This window comes from Bos grunniens, chromosome 9 (assembly GCF_055505025.1).
Source record: "Bos grunniens cultivar Pamir isolate PY7600 chromosome 9, Bosgru_T2T1.0, whole genome shotgun sequence".
In the NCBI taxonomy this organism is placed as follows: domain Eukaryota; kingdom Metazoa; phylum Chordata; class Mammalia; order Artiodactyla; family Bovidae; genus Bos; species Bos grunniens.
The window spans coordinates 97,644,412-97,669,101 of NC_141173.1; the positions used below are offsets into that span (position 1 = coordinate 97,644,412).

At 44.6% G+C, this 24,690-nt stretch overlaps 1 protein-coding gene across 6 annotated transcripts in view; it reads left to right on the plus strand.

The window, feature by feature from the left end:
- Positions 1–629: 629 nt before the first annotated feature.
- Positions 630–24,690, plus strand: part of MAP3K4 (mitogen-activated protein kinase kinase kinase 4) — a 105,095-nt gene continuing 81,034 nt past the window's right edge. For 4 of the 6 annotated variants that reach the window (XR_015133417.1, XR_015133418.1, XM_086318603.1 and 1 more), the window contains exon 1: positions 634–923. Coding sequence is in view for 4 of the 6 variants with exons in the window: in XM_086318603.1 (XP_086174729.1) it covers positions 796–923 (128 nt within the window). In the remaining 2 variants the exon portion in view is untranslated. Of the gene's footprint in view, positions 924–24,690 lie in introns of all 6 variants that reach the window. The other 2 variants (XM_086318604.1, XM_086318606.1) reach the window with 2 other exon arrangements.

A 24,690-nucleotide genomic window follows, 5' to 3' on the forward strand; every position in this document is an offset into this window, starting at 1 on the left:
GGAGCACTGCAACGCCAGTGTCTGCAAGATCCATACTCCCTTCTTGTGATGCTGAGGTCAGGAGGTTAGATAAGCATTCTTTCCCGCCCTGTAGAGAGCGGGGCGACTTGAAGGTTCTGCGTTTCCAGAGTCTTACTTGTGCTGAAGACGGCGCTTTCAAAGCATAGCGCTCCCCTAGACCCCTCCCAGGACCCCCAGGACCCCCAAAGCTCCGGCGCCCGCGCATGAATGACCAGCGTTGCATCCATCCATCCCTGTCTCTGGACGACGGCCTGTTTGGCTACGATCGCCCTGCTGAAGTTTACAAAGCACTGGAACGTCTGGAACCGCCGCCTCGCCGAGGCCGCGCCGCCCTGCGCGGGGTGCACGCCCAACGCTGACCGACCACCTGGGCGCACCGGCGCGCACCGCCCGCAGCACACTGATCAGCTGCGCGAAGCCAGACGGCGGCGCCGCGACCCCGACCGGCCGGCCCGCGCCCGCAGCCCTGCCCCGGGCTCCCGCCTTCCCGCCCTCCCGCGCAGGGCTGCTCTCGCCGCCGCCGCCGCGCCCGTAGCCCGGGGAAACTTGTCCCTCGCCATCCGCCGCCCGCGGAAGCGTGTCCCTCGCCGACCGCCGTAGCCCGGCGCTGGCCGGCCGCCGTCTCCAAGATGGCCGCGGCGCGAGCGGCTCCCGCGGCGGGCTAGCGCGGCGGGGGCGGAGCCGAGCCCCTCCCGCACCCCCGGGGCGCCCCGGGCCCCCCGCGCCCGCCTGCCGCTCGCTGCCCGCCGCGGCCATGCGGGGCCCTGCGCACGGATGAGAGAAGCCGCCGCCGCCGCCGCGCCGGTGCCGCCGCTCGCCTGCGCCGTCACCTCAGCCGCCATGGAGGAGCCGCCGCCGCCTCCGCCGCCAGAGCCTGAGCCCGAGCGCTGCCGGGCGGCGAGGTGAGCGCGGCGGGCCCGGCGCCCAGAGCCGGGCGCGCCCTGGCCCGAGGGGGGCGTGGGGTGTCGGGGTGTTTTGGGGGGCCCTCCGCTTCCCGCCAGGTGCTGCGGGAGCATCCAGGGGGCCGCCGGGGCGCAGCCCGGGGCGGTACCCGGGGCGGGCGGGCAGGGCGGCCGAGTCGCGCGGCCGGGGCGCCGCGGGGTCCGCGGGAGCGCCCATCCCGCCGGCCTCGCTGCGGCTTCCCATGCTCGCGGGGGGCGCGCTGGGAGACCCCCCACCCCCTGCCCCGTGCTGCAGCCGCGACCCTCGTCTCCAGCGAAAACGCTGCCTCCCCTGCGCCCTTCTCCGAGGCAGGGTGGACGCTTGCGAAGCAGATACACGCTGGTTGTGTCCGTTCTCCTCTTGCCGTCCGTTTTTGTCCACCGCCCCGCCATCCCCGAGGGTGCCTGCTGAGAAACTGCATTTAAGCTCTGCAAACAGGTTGCTTTCTTTTTCCGAGGGCACCCCCCCCCCCCCCCTTCCCCGGCCGTCGGTAGGAGCCCGGTGCAGGCGGTTGCTCGCACGTGCATATCAAGTAAAGGACCGATTTGTGCCCAACTTGGCTCCCCCGCCACCACCCCCGCGGGAAAGTTCCAAGATGGAACTTTGGTACCCAAAGCGTGCATGTGGCGTTCGGTTCCCCTGGAGACTGTGTTCCGCAATGATTATGCCGTTTTAGTGACTGGGAGACGGAAACGCACCATAACCCAGGAGCACTCCGCTCCTCTTGCGTGCCTCTGTTTGTCCATTCAAATGCCCTCTTACCCCCTGTCCTCTGCATCGCCCCGTATAAACTTGGAGACTGCTGCCCCCTGTCCCTGTAAGGAAAATAACTTCCACATCTGCTCCTGCATCTTAACTGTCTTGCTGTATAGTTGCAGGAATAAAGGAGTTAAGTGTCCTTTTTCCTCCTTAAAGAAGTTTTAAAAGTCCGTAGCTGTAGTTTGAACCGAATACAGGAACCACATTCGTGCTTGTTATGACCCAGTCGGCCCAAACAGATGTGTTTTTTTTTTTATAAGCTGTGAAGAAAGTCCTCCTTCATTTTCCTTCATTCCAAACTCCTGAGATACTCTGGTGAACTTTTAGGGAACAGCTTCTCTAAGTCATGATACGTGGTGCAATGAGAATTTGTTTGGGTCCTTTGGAATGTATCTAACATTTTTAGAGCTTTTGTCAGAAAGTTTGTGCATTTATTAGTAGAGTCATTCTTGAGTATTTTGACCCCTGTAAGGTTCTCTTTAAAAATAATAGTAGCGAGCCCTTATCCCTTAAAACATGCTGTTTCTTTTGCTTATGTTAATCATTTAATCTTGACCAACAGCCTTATGAGGTATGTCCTATTACTGTCTCTTTTCAAGATGAGGAAACTGAGGCACAGTGTTAATTGTTTTGTCCAGGCTTTCACAGCTAGTGCTGAGCTCAGGTCTGGCTGCACTTTCCCTGTGTCTGATCCCCATAAAAAGGAGATGTGATTTCATGATACAAATGAGCAAATCAGAAGTTGTAAGTCTGTGCAGCTGTACTCTGGGAAAAAATGGATGTGAGCATTCTTAAGTAAAAGTAAAAGGAACAGAGAGAATTGAAAATGTGCTGTTAAAAATGACTTTCTCTAATGATGAAAAGAAACCTTGAGTTTTCAGCCAGGTCTCTGTCTTTGTTATAGTAGAAATAGGTCAGGATAATGGGCTTCATCCAACTTCAAGTGAGCAGCAGTGTACGGAACAAGCAGATCTTAGAAATATTTTTCTTAGCAACATTGCAGTTAATTTTACAATAGCAAATCTGTAAAGCATTACTTGACAGAGCTGTTATTTTCTCTTCTGTACATTCTCATTGTTACCACCACCTCTTCAGTGTGCAGAGCTGACCTCTGACCAGTTTACTGTAGATCATTAGTAGATGATGTTTCAGGGCTTCTGCAGTTGTTTGTTTGAATCTCTGCTGTTTGTGTTTTTAGCCATTTCAGAGAAGCTTGGTGTGCATTTTCAAATAATGTAGGATGCCACACTTGGCCACACTGGGGACCAGTATCGTGCCTTGTGCTACTAGGTTAACTGGTCTGGGGACAGACCAGAGTGAAGCTCACCGTCTGCCATCTTTGTTCACGTCCTTCATGGCGGTGTGTCATTGATCAGGAAGGCTGATCTAATGCACAGGTCTTTGGTGGAAAGCAGGCCTGCACACGTTGGCCAGGGCTGCAGGGTGGCAGGTGCCAGCCCAGCACATCTGCTCAGCGCCTGCTGACGTGAGAGTTATGCAATGACCGGGGAACACAGGCAGGTTGAGAGGTGATCGTGCGCTTACAGTGTTACTGCCTGTTGTCATTCGTGGATACCTCTTGTCCTTGTTTTTGATAAATAATTCATGATAAGGATAGAGCAGTTGTTATTGTTAGTGATTAAACTTAGGAGTAAATAAGCATTTCTTAACAATTTCTTTTTTAAGCTTCTGGGTCAGTTGTAGGAGGATCCCGAAATTATCAGGAGAGCTATTAAAACTGATCTGGAACGGTTTACTTTTGTGATTTCTTGAATCAGCACTTTAAAAAGCACCGATCTTAGCTACTAAAAGCTGATTGGAGACTGCTGCTGTATTCTGTAAGCTTTCATAAAAATATTTACGTTAAAAATAGCCCCATTATTCTTGTTTATTGACTGTGTAAAGTGTAGGTTACTTGAAATAACTTTTTGAAACCAGTGACTTTATTATTTACTGTAATATAGTTCTCATAAGTTTATTTGAAGAAAATAGGTCTCGTTGCTAAAAAAGAAGTACTTGGCTGTCCCATCACTCCTAGGTGATTTGACCCTGTCTCTCCACCTCAGTGCGCCCTTGGAGCCTGCTTGTCTCAGCCCTGACATGGGATGTCCCTCCCTATGTGTTCTCGCCAGTGGAACCCACCTTGTTTAGCAGCAGGCTCTCCTGGCCACATCAGTGATGGGCGTGGCATGAGACCCTTACAGGGGGCGCTAACCACTGACTGGGGTGGCTTTAGGCAGAGAAGCAGTTAACAAAGGACTCCAGCGATGCAGAAGCTCCCCCTTCATGTTCTGAAATGGGGACCTCTGTCTCTCGGGAAGGACTCTGTGGTTCCCTTTGATTGTCATGTCCTCAGAAGCCTCTTCTGCTTCCTCCGTCTGTGTTCTCTGGGTGTCTTGTAGATCTGGTTCTGAGCCCTGCTGAAATACGGGAATAGAAAGGCTTGATTGCTTACTGCATGCGTTTGCCTTAATAACTTCCTATTACGTCATAATTCCTCATTCCTCAGAGATGATCGTTTTTCACTCATAGCAGTCTGTTGTTTCAGCCTTCTCGTTTGACCAGGTGGTTTGTATTCTTTTTAAAGACACTTTGATGCCACCAGCGGGTAGGCCATTGGAAATGATTTCTTTAAGGAGTGGAGGAGATGTTAGAAAGGGAGTTTGGCCAGGGACTGCGGTGGGTCTTTAAAAGCTGGCGTTCCCTGGGCAGGATAAGGTAAGCAAGGTCCAGGCATGGAGCTTCAGCTCCCACCTGGCTTCATCTGTGCCTGGTGGCTCAGTGTACCCTCTTGCCAAAGTATAATTAAGAGATTGGTCAGCATGATGTCAGCAAGGGAAATTAGTGGAATGATCTTAGCGACTGATGTTACCACACCAAGTTGGCTTGCACCCCTGTTGGGCATACCCCCTGCTCCCAGGATGAGAGGCATGTGACAGAGTCTTACTCTTAGGCTTTCATTACCCTAGACTTCACACATGCTGCTTTTTTCCCCCATTGATCACTTGTTATTCAGTCACTAAGTTGTGTCCGACTCTGTGACCCTATGGACTGCAGCATGCTGGGCTCCTCTGTGCTCCACTGTCTCCTGGAGTTTGCTAAACTCATGTCCATTGAGTCAGTGATGTTATCCGACCATCTCATCCTCTGTCGTCCCCTTCTCCTCCTGCCTTTAGTCTTTCCCAGCATCAGGGTCTTTTCCAGTGAGTCGGCTCTTCCAATCAGGTGGCCAAAGTACTGGAGCTTCAGCATCAGCATCAGTCCTTCCAATGAATATTCAGGGTTGATTTCCTTTAGAACTGACTGGTTTGATCTCATTGCAGTCCAGGGGACTCATTGATCACTAACTTCCCTCAGTTGGTTAAGTTATAGTGTGTTTGTTTTTAACTTTTCAGTTCAGTTCAGTCGCTCAGTCGTGTCCGACTATTTGCGACCCCATGAATCGCAGCACGCCAGGCCTCCCTGTCCATCACCAGCTCCCAGAGTTCACTCAGACTCACGTCCATCAAGTCAGTGATGCCATCCAACCATCTCATCCTCTGTCGTCCCCTTCTCCTCCTGCCCCCAATCCCTCCCAGCATCAGACTCTTTTCCAATGAGTCAACTCTTCGCATGAGGTGGCCAAAGTACTGGAGTTTCAGCTTTTAGCATCATTCCTTCCAAAGAAATCCCAGGGCTAATCTCCTTCAGAATGGACTGGTTGGATCTCCTTGCAGTCCAAGGGACTTTCAAGAGTCTTCTCCAACACCACAGTTCAGAAACATCAATTCTTCGGCACTCAGCCTTCTTCACAGTCCAACTCTATACATGACCATTGGAAAAACCATAGCCTTGACAAGACGGACCTTTGTTGGCAAAGTAATGTCTCTGCTTTTGAATATGCTATGTAGGTTGGTCATAACTTTCCTTCCAAGGAGTAAGCGTCTTTTAATTTGATGGCTGCAGTCACCATCTGCAGTGATTTTGGAGCCCCCAAAAATAAAGTCTGACACTGTTTCCACTGTTTCCTCATCTATTTCCCATGAAGTGATGGGACCGGATGCCATGATCTTCGTTTTCTGAATGTTGAGTTTTAAGCCAACTTTTTCACTCTCCACTTTCACCTTCATCAAGAGGCTTTTTAGTTCCTCTTCACTTTCTGACATAAGGGTGGTGTCATCTGCATATCTGAGGTTTTAACTTTTAGTCTTCCTTTAATTAGATTATGACAAATCTTGCTTTTCCTACTTTACTTTGAAGTATATTGTATCCTTGTCCCTTAAAGACAAGGGTTTTTAAAAACAGTGGTAGATTTTTGCTAATGGTAAGCCTCAGAGGATCACCTACCTTCTCCACCCTCCCCATAATCCACTCCTCTTACCCGGAGCCCCGCTCCCCCGCCCCAAAGAGCCCTGTGGCTAGTTTCTGGAAAAGGTGTGGCAAAGATTGTTGGTGCTTTCCTAAAATGCTTTTTGTCTCTTGTGAGTGTTGTGTTTAAAAAAGATCATGATGGCATGTGGTTTTTCTGGATTTAAGTCATATAATTAAGTGTAAAAACCTTAGACCCACATAAAAAAATTCTGTGCAGCTATTACTAAAAAACCACGTTTTTAAGGTGTATTCAGTGACATGGGGAAATGCTCGTGATCTAATTCCTGTAAGTCTTCACACCAGTGGGACCTGTTACCGTTGTTAAAAAGATTCCCTGGGCACTTCTGGTTTATGCTGTGCTCAGTAGAGGGCAGGGCACACAGCAGCACGAGCCGGGTGTGGCAGCCAACCCGTGAGGTGTCTGCTCAGGTCACACGCGTTTCCCCACCAGCTCGGCCTGTCCACCCTGTCTTGCCACCCCGCGTGGCCGCCCCTCTCGTGACCCCGTGGCAGAGACGGAGCTGCCCTTGTCCTCCACTGCCTGGCTGTAGGGATGGCACTTGATGAGAGCTAGGCCCCTGGAGCTCTTTACTAGGATCTTTCAGATGGGAGCTGGAGGACGGAAAAGCTCTTTATAGTAACTGAAACGACTCCTGCGCAGTCATGAGCCTGGAGGTAGCTCCCTGGAACTCTAGTCACTGTCTCAGAGAGAAGTAGTCTGGTTTCAGAGTAACCAAGAGAAGTCGTCGGCCGCTGTCCTCTTCTGCTACATTCATTCCCATTTTCTCTTGAGAATTCAACGTGAATTAATAAATCCCTTTATTTTTGTTTAAACTGTTAATATAAATTTGAATTAAAACCTTTATACTTAGTGTGATCCTATTAAAACAAAAAGTGTATATGTGTTTAGAAAATAGGTCAAAGGGATACATGGTACTTTTTTCCTAAAATTTTTCATAAGGAATGTTGCATGCTTTTATTTCACAATAAAAAGAGAACCTAACTTATTGTACATTTATAAGTTTAAGTCTCTCTACTTTGCATTGTTCCTAAAATTGAAATTGATGAGATTCTATATGCTATACAAAGGGAGTGCTGTGGCCAAATTTTAAGTTAATTTAAATTTTCTTTTTAAGAATTTTGAATATATGAATTATCTGAGAGGACTGTATCCAGTTGATTTTCTTTAAGTACTCATGGCATAGGCAGTATGCAAATTTGTTTTTGACCTCTAAGATCATTTGTTGTATTTTGCAGACATTGATAGACTTACTAGTCTCATGGATCATGTGGATGCCAAATGTTTATAAGGTAGCAGGGAAAGCTATTAAGAATATATTAGGCATTCTTTTAAAAGCATTTTATAAGTGGAGTTCATTTCAGCGTAATTTCAAAAGAAATAAGCCTTCTGTGGAAAAAAGTGGATACTAAGCTTTGTTTTCAGTGGAACTTTTTTTTTTTTTTTCCTTTTTGTACATGAGCAGGCTATTTGAGGATACTGCTGAACTGTAGAATGTTCTGAACAGGGCTTATTAGAGGACAGCTAGTTTAGAGATGTAAAATTAACAAATCGTCAACCTTTTTAGTCTTTCAGAAATATTTTGGAAGAAGATTGAATACATGCGTTATTTTTATTGTACCATTAAACATTCTGAAGTCTTTATGTGGGAACATAAAAATGTAGGTGTAACTTGGTTTCCTCACTAAGTGGTTATAGTTAGTCTTTTGAATGTTTAAGTATTTAGTTCTTACTCCAATACGGAATCGAGCTCTTACTGTTTTGTTGCAAGTCTTACAGATGGAGGGACTCTTGGTGTGCATTTAGTCCTGCTTTGCATTGCTTGTAGACTTTCAGGAGGTTAGAGCCCAAAGGGAGCTTGGGGATCATCTGGGCGGTGCCCTTTATTTAGAGGTGAGAAGGCCAGCCCGGAGAGGCTGCGGCTTCCCCGAGGTCTCCCTGCTCTTGCTCCCCTTTGCTTCTGTCAGACTGTGCTCCCTTTAAGGTCCAAAGCTCAAGGTGCTGTTCACCTCAGACCTGCACACCAAACACAGTGAAATACTGTGTTTTCTGGATTAACTGGACTTTATAGGATGGAACAGCGATGAAGGATTTTTAGGGGGAAAAAAAGCAAAAAAAAAGAAAAGGAACAAACCCTACCCTGAAATCCCCCCAAACTCATTGTACACAACTTTTCCCCCCAAACTCATTGTACACAACTTTTTCCCCCAAACTCATTGTACACAACTTTTTCCCCCGTGAAGCTTTACTTCAGTCTTTCAGGCTCCCAGAATAAAGAGGAGCCAGTGCTCAGACCTTTTTAGACATCTCACTCTTCTTTCCAGTACTTGGTCTTTAGGCCAAGGCGGCTGTAAGATGGTAATTTCTGTCCTGGGGTGGTGATTCTGGCTGCAGTTGTGACCTGTGGGAGGAAGTGTATTTTACAACAGCGTGTGGGTGCTGTGTAACTGAAATAAAAACTTATGGAACAGTGCTTGACCTTATACAATATACTCTAGTAATTCTCGTTTTTGTTCTCTTCTGTAAAAAGATTGTTCATCATGACTCATTAAATTGATGTTATCATCCACAAGTCGGTTGTGACCCTCACTTTGAAAAGCATGGCTCCACCGAAATTAAGGGAAGCTGCTATTATGCCTTGTCCCTTGAGACTGAGTCAGGAGAGCAGCAGTGTTTGCCACTGAGTGATCTAAAGGCATTTTGAAGAAGCCAGGCATGTTAGGATCTGGCTATTTTCTTCCTTGAAAACAGTGTTGTTTCCCACAGGCAAGAATAAGAATGCATCTTAATCTTTGTCTCCCAAGGTCGTTCTCTTGGTTGCTTATCCTTAAACATAAGACTTGTAAAGATGAGTTTAAAATTTAGTGTAAGTTTTGGAGTAATATTGGGATTGGAATATATGAATATTTTAGATAATTTGTTCATTTTTCTCTGAAACACTAACATATATTTATTTATTTATTTATTTTTCCCAGTGGACTTGTCCTCAAGAAAAGGTAAAAAAGAAACTCATTGTCTCCTGCTCTGTGTGTGTGTGTGTGTGTGTTAGGGTACAGCAGCTTTCACTGCAGTGAAGTGTATTTTTAAGAAAACGGTGACCTGGGGTGTTATTTCTACCCGGTCACCTCTTCCTCCTGTCCCTGGTCTTCTCTGAGGCATTGCTCACCACAGGGTCAGCCTTTCCTTGACCTTGTACCCTTCCACCCATGTCTGCGTGCCTGCCCAGGCCTGTCCGACTCTTTGTGACCCTTTAAAGTGTGGCCCGCCAGGCTCCTCTGTCTCTTTGAGATTTTCCAGGCAAGAACACTGGAGTGGGTTGCCATTTCTTTCTCCAGGGGATCTTCCCAACCCAGGGATCGAACCCAGGTCTCCTGTGTCTCCTGCATTGCAGACAGGATTCTTGACCTCTTGAGGCATTGATTAGATTAGGTCCTTCTGTTAAAAGTCTTCCTGGTCCCCATGGTTTTCTGCCATGTTCTAGTGTCTCAGCATTTGTGATTATCCATTTGTGTGAATGTTTTTTTTGTTGTCTGTTGGCCTTAGTAGACATCAGACTGCAGAAGGGCAGAGGCGTGGTTGTTTGGCTCATCTCGGGTCCCAGCTCCTGGCGTAGTGTCGTGGTGGTCAGTTGGCCCTCTTGTCGGGTGGAGGAGGCAGTGGCTGTAGTGGGGAGAGCACATGGGCATTGGTACTAGAGTGAGTGTATATTAGTCTAGACAGACAGGCTTTGAGCCTTACCTTCTGATGACCAGCCTGTTAAATACTGGGGAATTATTTAACCTCTTTGCGATTCAGTTTCTGTATTTGAAAAGCAAATAATAATAGCACCTACTTCCTAGGTTGTTACTAAACTAGAAGAGCCAATCACCTTTTACAAAAAGTACCCAGTAATTTTTAGCTATCATTATTACATTTTTTTTCTTCTTTTAATTTTTTTCTTTTAAAGTGATAAGGGGGGAAGTCCATCGTAATTAGTTTTCATAAAAGGCCATCAAGTGTGCTTTGAGGCTACGTATATTTTAAAACAGTTGCAATAATCTTTATCCAGGAAACATTTGTTTTTCTGTGTCTGTGGAAGTCATAAATGAGGATTTGGGGACCCGGCTTTTCCAGATTCCCTCTTTTGCTTCAGCTATAAAAATTTTGCGTAGTACTCCTAAAGGTACTTGGAATTCTGACCCAAGGATCATAAATCACGCTACTAAAATCAGAAGTGTAATACTATAGGTTGAATGACTCCTTGAGGTCATTAGGTATAGCTCAGTCTTTTTTCTCTAGAACTTCTTTTTAGGTTTTTGGTTTAACTTGACATGTCTTTACGACTTAGGTTAGTACCGTTTTCATTTTTTAAAATGTTGTGCATTATGTTTAAAAGTATTGCTTTCCAAATTGATGTAGCTATTATTGCCTTAGAAAAGTGAATGAGATTACTTTTCTTAATCAGTTAGAAATCTCTGATTATAAAAGCAATGCATGTCAATTGTAGAAAAGTCTGAGAAGTATAAAGAAGAAAATAGTCATAATCCTACTGTCTAGAAATAGTCACCGCTAACATTTTGGCATATTTCTTTCCTGGGCTTTATCTCTTATCTGTGTGTGTGTGTGAGAGAGATTTACCTATGTAAGTTTATATGTGTAAGTCCTTCCTCCGTACAGTTTAGCTTGGTGTGCTTAGTTGCTTAGGCGTGTATGACTCTCTGCGACCCTGCGGACTGTATGTGGCCTACCAGGCTCCTCTGTCCATGGGATTCTCCAGGCAAGAATACTGGAATGGGTTGCCCTTCCCTTTTCCAGGGGATCTTCCCAACCCAGGGATCGAACCCAGGTCTCCTGGATTGCAGGTAGATTCTTTACCATCTGAGCCCCATTAGTAGCTAGCATATCATGAACACTTTCCCATGTTATAAACATATTTAATGGCAAGCACTATTCCTCATTATCAGTATGCTGTAATTTAATTGCTTTTGAATTACTTTCACAACAGTTCTGTCAGTCCTGATTCAACCCACTGGTATGATCTCAGAGTGGTTTAAACAGGCCGTCGGGAGCCTGTCCCTGAAAGTACATGGGAGAGTCCTTCTCCTCAGGCCCAGAGGTGGCCCTTCTTTGCTGGAGACAGGCACCCTGGCCTGGAGCTGATGCCCTGTGCTCTCGAGGAAGCAGCTCAGGGAAAGAAGCCCCTCTGTGGGTGGAAACGTAAGAGAAGGACGAGGCGATCCTTCCTACAGGGCGCTTGGCGTGGTCTTGGTCTGCCAGGGGCAACCCCTGTTGCTGCCTCCTGCCTCCCCTTGAGGGTTCCGTCAGGGTTCTGTTCCCGGAAGTGCTTCTGATCTCAGTTAATCTAACCAGTCTTTTGTCCGGCTATTTGAGGTGTTTCCATTTCTTTTGCTGTTATAAGCAGCAATATTATGAGTGCTCTTTTTGGCTCAGTCTTTGTGTATACCCAAGATATTTTATTAGAATAAAATCCTGGAAATGGAATCGCCTTATTAAAGAGTATGCATATATTTATGTTAGGTATAATCTGTTCCTCTCTAAGTACAGAATTTTACATATTGAATTATATATAAAATAGAGGCAACTATATAGGCTGTTGGCAGAGTTTGATAATACAAAGATAAAAGAGAAAGGGAGGCTAGTGACCAATTAGGTGTGACCTGGTAGATTCCTTCAGGTTTTTTTTTTTTAGTTTTAGATTTTTGGGCAACATTTGCTTTTATATTGTGTAAGGCGGACGTTTGATACATATGACACATGAAGCAGGATTTGGCATCTAGAAGCGAATGTGCTCTTGCAGAGATGAGCTTTGTGACAGAGAGCAGTGCCCTACAGATCCCTTCTGCCCGGCCACTGCCCCTCCTCTCCTCGTCGCCCTGACACCTAGCGACATTTTACATCTTTCATGAGACGTGATGTTCATGAGATTCATCTGTTTTCTGAGTGATGTGCTGTGCTCAGTCGCTCAGTCGTGTCTGACTTTGTGACATCGTGTCTGACTGTAACCTGCCAACTCCTCTGTCTGTGGGATTCTCCAGGCAAGAATACCTGAGTGGGTTGCCATTTCCTTCCCCAGGGGATCTTTCCAACCCAGGGATTGAACCCAGGTCTCCCACGTTGCAGACAGATTCTTTACTGTCTGAGCCATCAGGGAAGCCCAAGAATACTGGATTGGGTAGCCTATCCCTTCTCCAGGGGATCTTCCCGACACAGGAATGGAACCGGGGTCTCCTGCATCGCAGGTGGATTCTGAGCTACTGTATTTTTGTTGCTTTAAAGTGTTTCATTGTGTAAATGTGTCACAGTGTATTTTATTCACTCAGGGTTTTGGGGAGGGTTGTTTTTCATTTTGCTTTTTTTTTTTTCACCATTGTAATCATTTTTAAGTGTTCAGCTCAGTAGTGTTTAAGTATATTCATTCAGGCTGCTGTGTGGCAAGTCTCTAGAACTCTTCATCTTGCGAAAGGAGACTCTGTGCCCAGTAATTAACAACTCCCATCTCCTCTACCCCAAGCCCTGATGCAGGAAGCTTTCTGAGGTGGTGAACTCCCCAGACTCAGATTTGGCTAGAATGACGGAGGCCCTGAATTTCAATGCAAGTCACTTTGTGAGAAGACTTGTCAATATATCCCTGCACAAAGTTGCCACTCAGATCAGATCAGTTGCTCAGTTGTGTCCGACTGTTTGCGACCCATGAATTGCAGCACGCCAGGCCTCCCTGTCCATCATCAACTCCTGGAGTTCACTCAGACTCAACGTCCATCAAGTCAGTGATGCCATCCAGCCATCTCATCCTCTGTCGTCCCCTTCTCCTGCCCCCAATCCCTCCCAGCATCAGAGTCTTTTCCAATGAGTCAACTCTTTGCATGAGGTGGCCAAAGTACTGGAGTTTCAGCTTTAGCAACATTCCTTCCAAAGAAATCCCAGGGCTGATCTCCTTCAGAATGGACTGGTTGGATCTCCTTGCAGTCCAAGGGACTTTCAAGAGTCTTCTTCAACATCACAGTTCAAAAGCATCAATTCTTCGGCACTCAGCCTTCTTCACAGTCCAACTCTCACATCCATGCATGACCACAGGAAAAACCATAGCCTTGACAAGACGGACCTTTGTTGGCAAAGTAATGTCTCTGCTTTTGAATATGCTATGTAGGTTGGTCATAACTTTCCTTCCAAGGAGTAAGCGTCTTTTAATTTGATGGCTGCAGTCACCATCTGCAGTGATTTTGGAGCCCAAAAAAATAAAGTCTGACACTGTTTCCACTGTTTCCCCATCTATTTCCCATGAAGTGATGGGACCAGATGCCATGATCATTTTCTGAATGTTGAGTTTTAAGCCAACTTTTTCACTCTCCACTTTCACTTTCATCAAGAGGCTTTTGAGTTCTTCTTCACTTTCTGCCATAAGGGTGGTGTCATCTGCATATCTGAGGTTATTGATATTTCTCCCAGACTGGAATGCAAAAGTAGGAAGTCAGGAAACACCTGGAGTAACAGGCAAATTTGGCCTTGGAATATGGAATGAAGCAGGGCAAAGACTAATAGAGTTTGCCAAGAAAATGCACTAGTCATAACAAACACCCTCTTCCAACAACACAAGAGCAGACTCTATACATGGACATCACCAGATGGTCAACACCGAAATCAGATTGATTATATTCTTTGCAGCCAAAGATGGAGAAGCTCTATACAGTCAGCAAAAACAAGACCTGGAGCTGACTGTGGCTCAGACCATGAACTCCTTATTGCCAAATTCAGACTGAAATTGAAGAAAGTAGGGAAAACCACTAGACCATTCAGGTATGACCTAAATCAAATCCCTTATGATTATACAGTGGAAGTGAGAAATAGATTTAAGGGCCTAGATCTGATAGATAGAGTGCCTGATGAACTGTGGAATGAGGTTCGTGACATTGTACATGAGACAGGGATCAAGACGATCCCCGTGGAAAAGAAATGCAAAAAAGCAAAATGGCTGTCTGGGGAGGCCTTACAAATAGCTGCGAAAAGAAGAGAAGCAAAAAGCAAAGGAGAAAAGGAAAGATATAAACATCTGAATGCAGAGTTCCAAAGACTAGCAAGAAGAGATAAGAGAGCCTTCTTCAGCAATCAATGCAAAGAAATAGAGGAAAACAACAGAATGGGAAAGACTAGAGATCTCTTCAAGAAAATCAGAGATACCAAAGGAACATTTCATGCAAATATGGGTTCGATAAAGGACGGAAATGGTATGGACCTAACAGAAGCAGAAGATATTAAGAAGAGATGGCAAGAAAAAATAGAACTGTACAAAAAAGAGCTTCACGACCCAGATAATCACGATGGTGTGATCACTGACCTAGAGCCAGACATCCTGGAATGTGAAGTCAAGTGGGCCTTAGAAAGCATCACTACGAACAAAGCTAGTGGAGGTGATAGAATTCCAGTTGAGCTATTCCAAATCCTGAAAGATGATGCTGTGAAAGTGCTGCACTCAATATGCCAGCAAATTTGGAAAACTCAGCAGTGGCCACAGGACTGGAAAAGGTCAGTTTTCATTCCAATCCCAAAGAAAGGCAATGCCAAAGAATGCTCAAACTACCGCACAATTGCACTCATCTCACACGCTAGTAAAGTAATGCTCAAAATTCTGCAAGCCAGGCTTCAGCAATATATGAACCATGAACTTCCTGATATTCAAGCTGGTTTTAGAAAAGGCAGAGGAACCAGAGATCAAATTGCCAACATCCGCTGGATCATGGAAAAAGCAAAAGAGTTCCAGAATAACATCTATTTCTGCTTTATTGACTACACCAAAGCCTTTGACTGTGTGGATCCCAATAAACTGTGGAAAATTCTGAAAGAGATGGGAATACCAGGCCACCTGATCTGCCTCTTGAGAAATTTGTATGCAGGTCAGGAAGCAACAGTTAGAACTGTACATGGAACAACAGACTGGTTCCAAATAGGAAAAGGAGTACGTCAAGGCTGTATATTGTCCCCCTGCTTATTTAACTTATATGCAGAGTACATCATGAGAAACGCTGGGCTGGAAGAAAACAAACTGGAATTAAGATTGCGGGGAGAAGTATCAGGAACCTCAGATATGCAGATGACACCACCCTTTATGGCAGAAAGTGAAGTTGCCACTCAGGGGTAGCTAAATTTGAGACTCCTTTCAACCTAAGGTACAGGCTTCCCTGGTGGGTCAGTGGTAAAGAACCTGTCTGCTAATGGAGGAGACTGGAGTTCAATCCTTGGGTCAGGAAGATCCCCTGGAGAAGGAAATGGCAACCCACTCCAGTATTCTTGCCTGGAGAATCCCATGGTCAGAGGAGCCTGGTGGGCTATAGTCCATGGGGTCGCAGAGTCAGAGACGACTTAGTGACTAAACAACTACTACCAGGCCGAATAGACCCCGGGAGAACTTGCATCTTAGAATTTAGTCTCCACTCACAATGAACATTTTCCCATTCCCGAACACGACGTCTTTCTCAGCTTCTTGCCTGTGAGTGGATTGGTTTCTGGGAGCCTCTCGCCTGTGAGTGGATTGGTTTCTGGGAGCCTCTCGCCTGCGAGTGGACTGGTTTCTGAGCATCAGCTGCCCTTTTCCTTTCTTTTCTCCTGCAGTGTTTCAGACAGCACTTACCTTCTGAATATTCTCTTACTCCCCTAGGCCGGTAATACTTGTATTATGTAGGAGTGTAACATAAAACATCCCCTGTCTTCAGGGAATTTATAATCTAGTTGAGAAGAGATAAGGTAAATGGAAACTTTATAATTTGTGATCTGCTGTGGAAATGGTAATAAATTTGCATCTGTCACCCGTGTGCCATCATTCAAATAGTATCACGTGTTTTCTGTAATGAGCCTGCAAACTGGGTGCATATTTTTCAGATGGAGAAAGTGAGTCTTTAAGAGACGTACCAATGTTAGTTCAGAATACCTGGACTCAGGGCTCATTCAGCTTTGTTATACTTCAGAGTCTGTGGTCCTTTGTTTTATATACTGTATTTTTAGTCATGAATGTGAAAGAATGTGATGAATGATTTAAATAATGGTTTGCTGTAGCAATAAGAGATCTCACAAAAATGAATAATTCCCAAGTAAATTATACAGGGGTGATAGGGGGTCCCTCTCGACAGAGGTGGGTGTGATACATTGTCCGAACATACTGTGAGCATTTGCCATCTTAGTAACAGTATTAAACCGTCATTTAAAACTGGCTCTCTCATTCCATTTTATGGTTCTGCCATAAACCATCTAAGTTATTACCAGTTTCTTTCTGTTCCAGATAGCACTACAATGAACCCCCTGGTAACACAGCTCTGTTGGCTCTTCTGGGGGCTTTTGTGAAATCATTTTCTGAATGCAGAATTAGAAAGGAGTTTGAACACATTTAAAAGTTGTAATATCTATCGTTAAACATTTTCTTCTGGAAAGATTATAAAAACGTACAGGCCACAAATAGTGCTTACCTTATGAGCGTTCTAGTTTTGAGGATTTTTTAAAGCCTTTGCTAATTTAATAGCCCAGAAAGAGCTATCTTGTTTAGAGTGTCTGGTGACTAATAATAGGTGGAACTACTTTCATGTTTTATTGGTATTTAAGTTTATTTTGTGAATTATCTCTTTTTTTGTATTTTTCAATTATTATTTTCCTATTGGTATCAGGATTTTTCTTTCCAGTTTTAATGAATCTTTTATAAATTAAGGACAGTGTTTTTCTCCAGTTTAACTTTTAAAATGAGTGTTATTATATTTTATATTTTTAAATGTTCACATAGTTAAATATTTTCTTTTAAGTTTCCTTCCATTTCTTTAAAGCTAGGAAGACCAACACATGTAATTAAGGGAAAATAATTTCAGACCCATTTTTCTGGAAAAATGCAATAAGTACCATTTTCTGTGATATTTTGTGGGGAAAGCTATGAAGGAGCTTATAGTACTGGTTTCTGTGTTTTTACATCACTGTAAATCTTTTTCTAATAGCCATACACCTAGTAGATACTGAATAAGTATCTGTTGATGGAATACATAAGAGTTAATTCAATGAATTACCACTGGCAAGACTTTAATAATTTTACTGATTCTCGGCGCCTCTTCCTTTGTACTCTCTTTGTGTTCTTGTTTCCTGAGAACTTGTGAATAAAAGACAAAGGCGTGTCCTTTCTTTTAGACTCCTTATGCAAGATGTCAAGTCCTTTCTGCATCACTGTGTTCTGCATCTTACATGCCTGGTAAGAGCTCTCCTCTTGGAATTGCTCTTTGGGTGACAGCTGACCTAGAACCTATCATAAGATCCCCATTCCCTTGTTTTAGTAAAAGTAAGCTTGCGTTCTGTTCAAATCCTGCTTATCCCTGGTTCATATTGAGGTGTCCCTTTGGAAAAGAAAGTAAAATAACCTTTGTGGTTCAGTCGCTCAGTCGTATCTGACTCTTTGCAACGCCCATAGACTGCAGCACATCAGACTTTGCTGTGCTTCACCATCTCCCTGAGTTTGCTCAAACTCATGTCCATCGAATCGGTGGTGCCATCCAGCCATCTCATCCTCTCTTGCCCCCTTCACCTCCTGCCGTCAAATCTTGCCCAACATCAGGGTCTTTTCCAGTGAGTCGGCTCTTCACATCAGGTGGTCAAAGTAGTGGAGCTTCAGCTTCAGCCTCAGTCCTTCCAATGAATGTTCAGGACTGATTTCCTTTAGGATTGACTGGTTTGATCTCCTGGTAGTCCAGGGGACTGTCAAGAGTCTTCTCTAGCACCACAGTTCGAAAGCATCCCTTCTTAGGTGCTCTGCCTTCTTTATGGTCCATCTCTCACAATTGTACGTGACTACTGGAAAAAGCATAGCTTTGACCCTGTGGACCTTTGTCGGCAAATTGATGTTTCTGCTTTTTAGTATGATGTCTAGGATTGTCATAGATTTTCTTCCAAGGAGCAAGCGTCTTTTAATTTCATGGCTGCAGTCACCATCTGCAGTGATTTTGGAGCCCAAGGAAGTAAAGTCTGTCACTGTTTCCATTGTTTCCCTCTTTTTTGCCAGTGAAGTGATGGAGCTGGATGCCATGATCTTCGTTTTTTGTATGTTGAGTTTTAAGCCAGCTTTTTCACTCTGCTCTCTCACCTTCATCAAGAGGCTCTTTAGTCTCTCTCTGCCACTAGTGTGGTGTCACCTGCATATCTGAGGTTATTGGTGTTTCTCCCCTTGAAAGTGAAAGTCTCTCAGTTGTGTTCGACCCTTTGCGACCCCATGGACTCTACAGTCCATGGGATTCTCCAGGCCAGAATACTGGAGTGGATAGCCTTTCCCTTCTCCGGGGGATCTTCCCAACCCAGGGATTGAACCCAGGTCTCCCACATTGCAGGCAGATTCTTTACCAGCTGAGCTACCAGGGAAGCCCATTTTTCCCTTATTGAGATACAATTCATGTATCAAACAATTCACCCATTTAAAGTATCCAAATCAATTGTTTTAGTGTGCTCAAAGATATGTGTAGCCATCACCAGGTCAGTTTTAGAACACCGTGATCACCTCAGGAAGGTCCCCTGTGCCCGTTCGCTGCTGCTGGCTGCCAGCCTCATCCCTCCCAGTCCTAAGTGACCATTAATCTACTTTTGTCTCTGTTCTGAGCGTGTTATACAAATCGAATCATGTGATATGTGGTCTGTTAGGACTGACTTCTTTCATATAACCTAATGTTAGCAAGTTTCAGTCCTTTTGTACGATGTATCAGTCCTTCATTCTTTTCTTTGGCTGAATAGCGGCCCACTAAATGCATGTATCAGTACTGTGCTCTGCTTATCCACTTGTTACTTGATAGACATCGGCTTGTTTCCACCTTTTGACTATTACAAGTAGTGATGTTGTAAGTGTTCAAAGATGTATAGAGGTGTTTGTCTGGACATATGTGTTCATTTTTCTTGCATATATACTTAGTCTAATTGCTGGATCATAGATTTTTCAACTTGGCTGTACCATTTGACATTCCCGCCAGCTGTGTATGAGAGTTCTGATTTCTTCCCACCCTTGCCCATGCTTATTATTGTCTGACTTTTTGAGGACGGTCATCCTTACGGATGGAAAGTCCTGTCTCAGGGTTTGGATTTGCATTTTCCTAGTGTTGGTAAGCATCTTTTCAGGGCCCTTTGTATGTCTTCTTTGGAGAACTGTGTATTCAGATCCTTTCTCCATTTTTAATTGGTTTGTCTTTTTATTATTGAATTATGTTCAGGTATTTAAATGAGAACATGACCATTGAAGAAAAAATAGAAGACATTAAAAAAAAAAACTCAAATGGACTGTCTGAAGATGAAAAATACAGTGTCTGAAATGACAAATATATTGGGTGGGATTATCAACAGAGTAGACACAAGAAAAATGTGGCTGTAAAGAAACAGCCTGCCGGTGCAAAGGATGCCAGAGATGCGAGTTCAGTCCCTGGGTTGGGAAGATCCCCTGGAGAAGGAAATGACAATGCACTCCAGTATTCTTGCCTGGAAAATCCCATGGACAGAGGAGCCTGGCAGGCTATAGTCCATGGGGTCGCAAAGAGTAGGACACGGCTGAGCGACTGGTCACATTACACACAGGCACTGAGAAAAAAAAAAAACCTGGCCTTGTGAGCATAGCAACCGCAAGCGTGCACAGAGCGGTACAGGGAGCACGCGGGCCAGAAAACGCGCGCAGAGCAGCGGGGACAGGCGAGGTCCTGCCCAGCACTCAGCGTGTCTGCGAGTGCGGTTCTTGGAAGAGGAAAACCAGAGAAAAGATTTTAAGAAATACGGCTTAAAATGAACAGACACAGTAAGCCTATAGATTCAAACAGTTCATTGAACCCCAAGAAAGATAAACACAAAGTTCTCACTGGAAAATCACTTATTAAATCCCTTGTTCTTCCATGGTTTCTACCCTTGTGTGTCAGTCTTATAAATAACTTTATTCTTGTAATATTTTTTTCTTCTGCTTTCACATTTCTGTTACTGTATTATGTGGAACATTCTCCTTTTATCTCATTCACCAAACCATGGTGTTCCATATTTGCTTAATTTTACCCTCCAAAGGCTTTGCCTTTATTGTTTTTAATTGTAGCCTTGATTATGAACCGTTTAAGGCTTTCTCTAATTATTCCTAAATTAACTGTGCTATTCAATTAAATGTTCATTTATTTTAATTGACCACTTTTGCAAGGAGTATGGAGAATAGTGTCCTTCTAAACAGAAAACAACAGAGCGTCACAAAAGATTGAACACCGCGGCCTTATTTGGTTAACTTCTTGACATGTATGTGATTTAAAAGTCAGCTTTGTGCAAAGCCAGCTTGTGTGGTCGGAAAGGCATTGTTCTTACCTAATGTGGAAGCAACCTTGTAGCTCAAATACTGATTTGAATTTGTTATGCATCTGATACCTTTATCCTTTGAGTGTCTAATGTATGTCAGAATGAGACATTTTGAAAGAAGAACCCTGCTAAATGTTGGGCAAATATTGTCTAGGTCAGTGCATCTTCACCCTTTTGGGTAAGAGACTCCATCTGACAATCTGATAAAACTATGGACTCTTGACTCCAAAAATGCGTGTAAATTAAAATCTACATTCAGTTTCGGGACTCGTAGTCCCCACGACTGAGACACAAAGTGTAATAACATAGTTCTGATACTTTATTTTTTACATTCCCTATATTTTGTACATGTTGCATGTAATTACATACTGTGAGATCGGTTTCCTTTCTGAAACTGTGAGTGGTGTTTATCTTTGGAATACACTGGACTTCAGGCCTCACATTTCCAGCAAATTTCACATTAGCCTACGTATTCAACCACAGTTACCAATTATGTTCTCCTTAGTGAAGAGAGGTATAAAATTAGAAATAGCTTTTTTCTAAAAGTTTTTAGATCCAATAAAAGTTTTCTCCCAGTTTACATCGTTCTTAATTAAAAGATAGTTATATTTTTCACAAGACAGACTTTTTGTTTATCTCTAAGTGCATCTTTGACGTTGCATAGTGTTTTATTTCTTAGATGTTAACTTGCCATTTTTAAGAATTTCACAACTCCTGTAGGCAGCGTGCCTCTCAGGCGAACAATTATTTTTTTCTCTGCTGACTCCTTGCAGGTGAACTGGTCTTGTTTGTTGGCCTAGTGTAGACAGAATAGCTGTTTAGGTTGATTTTAAGACTGAATAGTTGAGCTTTATGTGTGAAAAAGTCAAAGTAGTCTTAGAAAAATGGGCGTATCTTTGTACCGGTCTGCTTGTGTAAGGAGACGTGGGAAACATTTTGAAGAAAAAGGTAGGTTCAGCCCTGCCTCGCCTCTGCTTAGCGCCCTCTGCAGCTGCACCTTTCTGTTAGGTCTGATGCCTGCCGGCGCCTTTGTGTACTCTGCTTTGCTCTGTCCTCAGCCCAGGCTGGCATGGCCTGTGGTTCTCGGAGGAGCTGTGGGCTCTTCTGTCTCAGCCACCTTCCCCCTCCCTCTCCTGGTCAGTGCCTTCAGCCGTCCTTCTTTGGAGATGTCTTCCTTGTTGTCACCCTAAGGGATCTCCAGGCTAGATCCTGTCCTCTGGTATGCTTTGTAGTTTTCCTTCACTACATAATGAGGAACTGTGCTTGAAGGACTTTGTGTGTAGTTAAGCTAAAGGCAAAGGAGAAAAGGAAAGGTACACCTATCTGAATGCAGAGTTCCGAAGAATAGCAAGGAGAGATAAAAAAGCCTTCCTCAGTGATTAATGCAAAGAAATAGAGGAAAACAGTAGAAAGGGAAAGACTAGAGATCTCTTCAAGAAATTAGAGACACCAAGGGAACATTTCATGCAAAGATGAGCACAATAAAGGACAGAAATGGGATGGACCTAACAGAAGCAGAAGATATTAAGAAGAGGTGGCAAGAATACACAGAGCTATACGAAAAAGATCTTCATGACCCAGATAACCACGATGGTGTGATCATTCACCTAGAGCCAGACATCCTGGAATGCAAAGTGGGCCTTAGAAGCATCACTACAAACAGAGCTAGTGGAGGTGATGGAATCCCACTTGAGCTATTTCAAATCCTGGATGATGGTGATGCTGTGAAAGTGCTGCACTCAATGTGCCAGCAAATTTGAAAAACTCAGCAGTGGCCACAGGACTGGAAAAGATCAGTTTTCATTCCAATCCCTAAGAAAGGTAATACCAAAGAATATTCAAACTGCTGCACAATTGCACTCATCTCACACGCTAGCAGAGTAATGCTCAAAATTCTCCAAGCAAGGCTTCAGCAGTACATGAACTGAGAACTTCCACATATTCAAGCTGGATTTAGAAAAGGCAGAGGAACCAGAGATCAAATTGCCAACATCCATTGGATCATTGAAAAAGCAGGAGAGTTCCAGAAAAACATCTACTTCTGCTTTATTGACTACAGTAAAACCTTTGACTGTGTGGATCACAACAAACTGGAAAATTCTTCAAGAGATGGGAATACCAGATTAGCTTACCTGCCTCCTGAGAAATCTGTATGCAGGTCAAGAAGCAACAGTTAGAACTGGACATGGAACAACAGACTGGTTCCAAATTGGGAAAGGAGTACGTCAAGGCTGTATACTGTCACCTTGCTTATTTAACTTCTATGCAGAGTATATCATGAGAAACGCTGGGCTGGATGAAGCACAAGCTGAAATCAGGATCGCCAGGAGAAATATCAGTAACCTCAGATATGTAGATGACACCACCCTAATGGCAGAAAGCAAAGAGGAACTAAAGAGCCTGTTGATGAAAGTGAAAGAGGAGAATGAAAAAACTGCCTTAAAACTCAACAGGCAAAAAACGAAGATCATGGCATCCAGTCCCATCACTTCATGGCAAATAGATGGGGAAATGATGGAACCAGTGAGAGACTTTATTTTCTTGGGCTCCAAAACCACTGCAGATGGTAACTGCAGCGATGAAATTAAAAGATGCTTGCTCCTTGGAAGAAAATCTATGAGAAACCTAGATAGCATATTAAAAAGTAGAGACATTAGTTTGCCAACAAAGGTCTGTCTAGTCAAAGCTATGGTTTTTCCAGTAGTCATGTATGGATGTGAGAGTTGGACTGTAAAGAAAGCTGAGTGCTGAAGAATTGACACTTTTGAGCTGTGGTGCTGAAGAGTCTTGAGAGTCGATTGGACTGCAAGGAGATCAATCCAGTCAATCCTGAAGGAAATCAGTCCTGAAAATTCATTGGAAGGACTGATGCTGAAACTGAAGCTCCAATACTTTGGCCTCCTGATGAGAAGAACTGACTCATTGGAAAAGACCCTGATGCTGGGAAAGATTGAAGGCAGGAGAAGGGGACGACAAAGGATGAGATGGTTGGATGAACATGAGTTTGAGCAAGCTCCGGGAGTTGGTGAAGCAGAGAAGCCTGGTGTGCTGCAGTCCATGGGGTTGCAAAGAGTCGGACACGACTGAGCAACTGAACTGACCTGCTAAATACCTAGTTCTCTGTGTAGATCGAAAAGTTTAGGAGGGCAGGCAGGGTGAGTCTCTTGTTCAGTAATGTGTGTTTCCTCAACTGCTAGCGCAGCCCTTGTCTGGCTGAGCCGATGCTGAGTGAACTGAGGGTCTGATGGTGTAGTTACACTACAGTATGAAGCAGTTACTGTGCAGTTTTCAACTGTAAATAAGGAAATCATTGAAATGGAGACCTAAGAAACAAAAAAACCTAAAGGCAATGAAATAACATACATTTAAAATTTTATTTCTTCTTCTGTCTCAGCTCTTACACAGAATCCCATTCTCAAAGTTAATTGTTGATTTCAAATAACTGGTCTCTAATTTAAAAGGCCTGTATTTCCTGTCCCTCCAGGGGGTGGTTTTACGCTCTTTTTTAGACATAAACACACAGATTTATATGAAAGTGAAACCCCAGCCTGATCTGTTGAGTGCTCTCGGTTCCCCTAACCATGTTCCCAGAAGACGGGGTGTGACTCCTGTACTTGGTAGGGGAGGTAGGCAGCTACCTGAAGGAGAGTGAAGTTGAGTTACACCTTACATTTGACATGCAGAAATAAGATGAAGTTCTCATCTCCCCGTACCCCCCTCTGCCTTCCGTTTATACTGTAGCCACACAGTGTCTACCCAGGGTGGAGTTAATAATACTCAAGCAGGTAGGCAGCTACCTGAAGGAGAGTGGAGTTGAGTTACACCTTGTTTTTGACATACAGAAATAAGATGAAATTCTCATGATTCCCCCCTCATCTATATCGTAGCCACACTGTGTCTCCCCAGGGCGGAGTTCAGACTCTTACCCATGCCCGTAGGTGAGGAATGTAGACCTAGAATAGCTAAGAGGCTTCGCCAAAGGAGGGAACCCCAGCGCTGGCCAGAGAGCTCGGTCCCTGAACTCTCCCTGCAGGCGCTTTCTCCAGCCGACAGGGACCTCCTTCCCAGGGGGTGCAGGGCTCTGTGTCTGCCTTTGGGAGGAGGTGGACACCCCAGGGACCTGGGACAGGAGGTGGGCCCAAGGTGGGAGAGTCCTCGGCTTTGAGGTCGAACCAGGGCTCCAGTTCTGCCCAGACACATTCCAGGGAGCAGGTCAGTTACCTTAACGTCTGCTTTTCCTCTTGTGCAGAATAGGGATTGGGAGAGGCGTGTTGGGAGGATGAGATGGC